A 7,548-nucleotide genomic window follows, 5' to 3' on the forward strand; every position below is an offset into this window, starting at 1 on the left:
GCACCGAGGCCCATCCCCTGTGCTGTCCCCCCCAGACACTGCCCTGAGCTCTCTTTGTGTTTCACACTTGGCAGCAAGGCCCAGGGGGTTCAGGAACACCACCCACAACTGAACTTTGGCCATCAGAACCTCCCAACATCCAGACTTTTCCAGGAGTTCAGTCAGGCAGGATGCAGAGTTCTGGCCCTGCTCCAGCTCACTCATCAAATCCTGGCCTGTCAAGGCCTTCAGCAGAATCAATTCAGCTTAAAAACTTGAGTGCTTTGCTAGATAAGAAGTGCTCCTTGAGAAATGACACTTTCAGATCCATCATTTTGCCTTGTAAACTCAGGAGCTAAAAATAGTTTAATGTTTCCAAGCATTTGGATTGGTAAGCCATGAATGCAGACAACTTTTTTGTACATATCTTCTAAAAAATGTTTTAGGTAAGGCCAACAAAGCAGAAAAGCTGCACATGCACCTGAAGTTTGCATCTGTGAAGTCACACTCTGTATCTCTCAAGAATAACTGGAACAGTTTAGTTTTTGAGTGTGCATTGGTGTGGCTGTTGTGGGCCTGAGAATTGGTATTTCAGTGCTCTTTGAACCCATCATAGCTGTTCAGAGAAAAATCTTATCCTGGTCCTGTCTGTCAGCTGGGATCCTCCACTCAAAATCCAACAGACAAGTGGGGAAACTGTGAACACAAACATTCTTGTATCAGAACATATCAAATCATCACAGGAAAACCCCCCAAACCAAGGGAAAAGCTGATTAAAAGCTTATTTTCACCCATTTGTTATTGCTGTAATTCAGACACAGCCTCACATCAGCACCTAAGGGTGCCCAAGGACTGTTTGTGCCTCAAAATGTGCTGGGGAAAGGAATAACCCCTTTTCCCCCCCATATTTTTAAGTCAAATACCTGGAGTTCTTCATCAAGGTGCTAAGTGAACTCCCCCACAGTGAATCTGAAATCATTTTTAAACTCACCTCCCAGTAAAACTGGTCATCAAAGTACTTGGAGACAGGCACAGCTTTCAGAGGTTTGATGTTTAAGATTAAACCTGTTGGTAAAAAGAAATAGATCCAAAATGAACACCAGGGCAAGGGGAGGATTGCCTGTAACAGGAGGATCTTGGCAACATTTATCCAAATGTAACAGATCAAAACACAAATTCAGACCTAAATCCTCCAGCAGAGCCCCCCTGACTCGAGCTGGCCTTAAATAGAAAAAGAGGCTTGCCAGGATCAAGGCTTGGGATACCAAAAATGAATTACTTTGGGTAAAACCCCATTAAACAGCTGCTGGATTATGAAAATACATCAAAATGATGAGTTTCTTGCATGAGAAGTGCCTGTGTATTTAAAGCAGTCTGGTTTATCAGCACTGTTAGTTTGGGATCTCTGATGGGAATCTCTGGAGTTTTGAACAATTGCTTAAACACTGAATGTTTGTTATTTCTGCTGGATGATTTCTAAAGATCTATTCCTTCTTCATTACACTTCAAGTAATGCAAAGGTTTAAATAAATTAAAACACTCCAAAAATCCTTGTAGGGTGTGTTTCCCAGCAATTTTCACTGGCCATTTCTCTGTTGCTCCAGACAGAATCAGAGGCTGGGGAAAAGCAGCAGCTGCACAAACCAGAGCACTCCACGGGAGCCACGTGAGTGCTGCTGCTCCCAAAGCAGCAAAAAGTCCCAAAATTCCCCAAATCTCTTGATCAAAGGGCTGCAGCTGGGCTGAGGCAGCTCCTGGTGTTACTGAGACTTTGCACATTTGCTCCAAATGGCCTAAAAAGTGACAAGCCCCAGAGTGGGTCATCTTCTGTCAATAAGACAACACCCAGAAGGGGAAGTGTTTTCATCTTCACACCTCTCCTGTCTGCAGGCTGAAGGCAGCTGTTAAACCTTGGTTAAAATAAAACTTCAGCACTGAAAGAATGGTGCTGCTGGGTTATTTCTGTGCAGAACAGCTCTGGCTGGGAGGAGTTCCCTGGCACTCGTGTTTCCATTTATCCCACAAGTGATTTACCCAGAGAAAGTTGCTCCAAGGAAATAAAGGGATTCCTGGGATGTTTCAGTACTGACCTGTAATCAAACCTGTTATCAAGGCAGTGCTGATGGTCTGGCAGAAGGCACCAATATAAACAAAGGCATCATAACCCAGTCTGAAAAGCAAAAAAAGCATTTCACCTTTTATTCAGCATTGCCACTGTGAATGAATCTGCACCTATCAAAATCTCCCACTGCAGCTGTAATTCCCAAATCTGCAGCTGCAGTGAGATGTTTTAGGAACATACCAGAAGCCTAATGCAAACTTCAGAAGATTTATTTTGTCCATTTTTTTGGTATTAAAACTTCTTCAAATGTTTCATTAAGAACATGATGAGAAGTGTCAGGCCCTCATGCTGCACTCTCATTTCTCCCTCCCTCCTGAGCTCCCCAAAACATCCCAAACCCTAAAGTGAGTCTTGGAGGGAGGCACATGCCCAGTCTGCTCAACTCTCAAATTCCTTTCTACTGACTTTTTTTTTTTCCTTCGGACTTCAGGGGTTATCTTGGGTTACCTGATATAAAACAATGTATCTGTGATGACATCAGGCTCTCTGGATGTCTGACAACTCTTCTCAAGGCACCCTGCAGTGAGATTATTTATCTTCATTATTTACCACAAGAATTTATGTACCTGGATAATTCATTCCATTGTGCATCAATCCCATCTTCTACAACTCTGAGAACAACGTGGGCCACAGCTCCAAGCACAGCAGGCAAACCAAAAGTGAAATGAACTCCAGAAGTATCCTGAAGCTTCAAGGCAGGATTAAAGCACCTCTGAGAAGAAGAAAAGGTTTCATTGACACCCAGAAACACAAATTGGGAATTGCAGATCAGCTGTTGCAGACCTAGAGGATGAATTTTCTCTCAGGAGCTGCAATCCTGCACTCTGCTCAAAACACCTCAGGTTCCCTAGCTTGGAAAAGAGGTTTCCCTTGGGGTATCCTGCATTGGAAAACAAAAATCACACAGCTTATCCAAGGAGCATTTAGGGGATGGAGCACTACCTGCACACAGTGGGATCCCAGGACGGTGATGACGCTGCCCAGCAGCCCCAGGACCATGGCAATCCAGGGGTGGTGGATGAAGCCAGCTGTGTAACTGACGGTGACCCCTCCGGCCAGCACCGCGCTGCGGATGTGAGCCTGCAACAGAACAGGACCAGGCACTCTTACAGGGGCTGCAGGGACACACAAGGGACAGTGCCTTCACACTGAAGGAGGGAAGGAATTGTTCCCTGGGAGGGTGGGGACGCCCTGGCACAGGGTGCCCAGAGCAGCTGGGGCTGCCCCTGGAAGCCTGGAAGTGTCCAAGGCCAGGCTGGACAGGGCTTGGAGCCACCTGGGACGGTGGGAGGTGTCCCTGCCCATGGCAGGGGTGGGATGAGGTGATCTTTGATGCCCCTTCCCATCCAAACCCCTCTGTGGGTCTGTGACTGTCAGGCCCTGGACAAGGTTTCAGTTAACAGCTCTTGTATTTCCAGCGCATTCCTGAGGGTACCACAAAATCTCTTTGAACAGAAAAACCCCGTGCAGGGTTTCCCCTTGTCCTTACCATTCTGAATTTGCCATCCTTGGAGGTCAGAGCAGACAACATGAAGGCAGCCACAGCACTCACTGCGAGGGCCAAGGAAGTGTTGAGCGCTGCTTGCACTTTCAGGGGCCAAGCCAGGACGGAATTGAAGCTTGGCCAGAACACCCAGACAAACACAGTGCCTTGGGGACAAGGAAAGAGACCCTCAGGAGCTGCTCTGAGCCACAGGGACCCCATCTGTGCCTGTCTCTGCGGGGCTCCAGCCCACAGTGTGCACTCACTGTAACTCCCAAACCCTTCCCAAAGCAGAGCTGCTCTGAGGTCACTGCAGTGAGGAGCTGCCAGTGACCACAGGCTTCTCCAACAGGAATGGAAACAGCTTCTGCTTCTCAGGGGAAAGAGTTTGGGAAGCCCAGGCTCCCCGGAGCGAGTGCCCTGCCTGGCAGGGTGCATCACTCCTCACCTGCCTGGGGCAGCGCTGCACACACCGGATTCCAGCCAGCAGAGGGACAGAGGGACAGAGGGACAGAGGCACCTCAGTGGCCTCGGAGCACCCCAGGCTGGTCCCACCCGGCCCCGGCCCCGTGGCCCTGGGCTGTGCACAGACCCCAACACAAACACAAGCTCAGCTCCTCTGGCAATCCCAACTGCTGTATTTTGTTTCTAGCCCGTTCCCATCACTGATGTTGTGTTCCCCCTCCCCCAGAGGTACCAGACCCTTGTGCAATCCACCTGACAGTGGCACTTGATGTGTTCTTGTCCAAGACCCCTAACAAGTGACACAGGCATTGTCACCATGAGGCACAAATCCAGTTTCCATTGCTAATGCCCACGATGGCAGTGCAGCAAGGCACAGTTAACCCTGCCTCAGACAGGAGAGGCCATTTCAGCAACACTGAACTTATGGTGGCACCAAGGACTTGTGAGATGATTCATCCTATTCCCATTGATCAGGCAGTCAGTCATAAATACAGATATAAAATCCTCTGCAGCATTCTTATGAGGATCTGCTCAGCTCTGGAAATAAACAGCAAACAAGAACTCCAGGGACACAAAAGAGCAGCATTTAAATTTTGTATTCCCTAAACTGGGCAAAGACTGACTGAGAATGAGACTCTGTGGACCCCTGCAGGAAGCCCGGGGCTCTGCTGGTGGCAGTTGCACTACAGAAGCTGTGATAATGACACCACCAAATTGCTTCCCTAAGAAAGGGAATGAAAGTCCCAGACACTGAGCCTGTCCCTCCCCAGCTCCTCTCTCGTGGGCCTGCCTGTATCACACTCCCCACCCTTCACCAGGCTTTATCTTTTTACTTCCCTTACCAGCAGGGACTGCCCTTTTCTATCTCTGTGCACCACCTGGACCAACAGCCTGAGCTCTGCTGAAACACAAGTTATGAGCTCAGCTCTGGCTCACAGCCCCTCCCCAGCAAGCCAAGGGGACAACTTGGCCAGGAAAGGGAGTGCTGAACCTGGAGAAAGAACTGGTAACCTGGAGTAGCCTTTCTGCTGAGGTGGCAAAGCAAACTGAGCCCCAGCTGTGGCAGGAGTGGCCTCTGGGCCAGGCAGGAAAGGGGCTCTTGTCACAAACAGCAGCAGTTTCTGTGCTTGGCTGCATTCAGAGCTGCATGTTGCATTTACACCCCCAGCCCTCCCCATGTTCTCACTGCAATCCCTCACACAGCTGGGGCATTCCAGCCAGGACTCACCCAGCACTGAGAACAGCTCTGACTTTGGGGTGCTCCTGCTCTTGTCCAGCCCTGGGGGAGGCTCAGGGAAGCGGGAGGCGAGTGCCAGACCGAAGTAGGCTCCAAAGAGGTACACGTGCATCACAGAGACGTGCTCTGGGACCTGCACCAACACAACATTCACCATCCTGGGCTGACCAGGCCACACAAAGCCTTGGCTGCAGCCCCTGACAGAGCTGCTCCAAAGCTCCAGGGACATTCCCCCCACGTATCTGCAAATCCCACCAGGGTACCTCCAGGAATTTGCTGTTGATGTATCTGCTCGTGTAGAAGAAGATTAATTCCAGCAGGGTCATCACAATTAACTGCACAGGACTGGCCTTGCCCAGGACAGCCCCAGTGGAGATGACCACAGCAGTCATGCTCACAAGAGCCTTTGCTAGACTGCAAGAAAGAGAGGAAAGAACAACAACTGAGTCTCAGGGTGACACCAGGGCCAATAGAAAGGAATTACACAGAGCAATGTACTTAAAACCCAAAAGCCCTCTAAAATGCCTGCAAATGTGACTGTGCCCATCCCTAGCAGGGCCCCACAAGGAGGCATTCACCTCCACAGGGAGCAATCAGCAGTTCTGCACTAGCCCAGCTCTAACATGAACTCATTACCTTTCCAAACCAACTTCATTTGGTTCTTCCTTAAGGAAAACTAAGAACTCTTCTGCCAGCACAGAGCACTGGACACCAAGAACAACGAGCAGGAAGTTGAACCCCGTGCTGCTAAAGCCAAATCTTCTCAGAACCATCAGGAAGAAGCCAAATCCAAAAATCACCATGTGGTTGACATCTTGAAATTCTGCAGAACAGAAAAGAGCAAGACAGCAGTGAGTGATGCAGATTTCTGGTTAAAAAAAAGATCAATTAAAAAATTACAATTAACTAAGAAGCCTTCAGACAAAAATTTAAGTGCCACTATTGTTTAGAGCTGCAAAGAATTCCACAGCTTTCTTTCCAATGTATAATCAAAGAAAGAACACCCTTAATGTTGAATTAATTGCTTAATTATTTTTCCACACTGATCTGAATGGACCAGGATGTGTAAATGGATCAGGATGGGGGCTGAGAGGTGAAAACCCCAAGAGAAAACTGACCCAAATGACAATTTAGTCTTGGATCCCCATCACACCTGTAACATAAAGAAACTCCTGGCAAGTTCAAAGAGCAATAAAACCTTCTCACCACCAGATCTTGCTGTGCAGGGCACAAGAGGAGCAGGGATCCCCCCCTCCTTCCCCAGCAGGGTGCCAGGCTTACCTGGGTAGGAGACAGACGAGGTCCAGGGCATGGCTGGGGACCGGGACACGGATGAGTAGTTGGTGCCACCAACATCTGGGAGGCCAAAGAGGGAGCGGATGAGGAGCAGAGCCTGCAGCAGGAGGCTCAGCGAGGGCACGCTGCAGCGGAAGCGGCAGCGGCAGCTGAGGTCGGGGGAAGGCATCGTGCCCTCGGCTGCATGGAGCAGCACAGGAGAGACTGCTCTGGTCCTGTGCCCTGTGGAACTGCCCTGTGCCCTCACACCAGCAGCAGAGGAGCTGTGGGGGCCAGCACTGAGAGCTCAGCCAGAGATAAAAAGGCCAAGAGGCGTCAGCAGGGAGCAGCTCCTTATCTGGGCTGCGGCAGGAGCCAAACGGAGTCCAGCTCACATGGGCTGAGCTCAGAGTGCCCGTGGGCACAGCCAGGGCCATGGGCACAACCTGGGCCATGAGCACAGCCAGAGCCATGGGCACAGCCACGGGCACAGCCAGAGGCACAGCCAGGGCCACGGGTACAGCCAGAGGCACAGCCACATCCAGGTCCTTTTTCTGAGAATCCTGCGAACCCATGGGTAATTCACACAGAACCAAATCTGGTGAGCTCTCTCTAAACAGGGCAACAGCTCAAGCAGCAGTTTAGGAATTCATTTAGCTAGCACAAGGAGCCTTTTTTGCTCCCTGTTACTAAAGCTCATCAGTGTTAGCATCCAGGGATAACACCCCGAAGGTGAGGAATTCACCCGTTTTCCCTCGGGATGGCACATTGGGAAGGTGATGCTCGGATTCACAGCTTATGTTTCCAAACAGAGACCAAAGGCTGGTGATGTCTGACAGGGTGAAGCACAAAGTCACTTTTATTAGGGAAAAGTTCTTCCCCACGAGGGCAGGCAGGCCCTGGCACAGGCTCTCCTGCATCCCTGGCAGCGCCCAAGGCCAGGCTGGACACTGGAGCTTGGAGCAGCCTGGGACAGTGGAAGGTGTC

The 7,548-nt window shown here is 50.1% G+C and overlaps 1 protein-coding gene across 1 annotated transcript; it reads right to left on the reverse strand.

The window, feature by feature from the left end:
- Positions 1-200: 200 nt before the first annotated feature.
- On the reverse strand, positions 201-6,818 carry RHCE (Rh blood group CcEe antigens). Its single transcript, XM_084222767.1, has 10 exons — positions 6,568-6,818; positions 5,923-6,109; positions 5,550-5,700; positions 5,278-5,419; positions 3,591-3,751; positions 3,044-3,181; positions 2,668-2,813; positions 2,070-2,149; positions 971-1,044; positions 201-675 (listed from the first exon to the last, which is right to left on the reverse strand). The coding sequence occupies exons 1-10, from the start codon at positions 6,749-6,751 to the stop codon at positions 649-651; spliced, it is 1,290 nt and encodes a 429-aa protein (XP_084078893.1). The 5' UTR covers positions 6,752-6,818; the 3' UTR covers positions 201-648.
- Positions 6,819-7,548: the final 730 nt, after the last annotated feature.

The sequence above is a fragment of the Fringilla coelebs genome, assembly GCF_963513975.1.
Source record: "Fringilla coelebs genome assembly, chromosome: 28".
Taxonomy (NCBI): domain Eukaryota; kingdom Metazoa; phylum Chordata; class Aves; order Passeriformes; family Fringillidae; genus Fringilla; species Fringilla coelebs.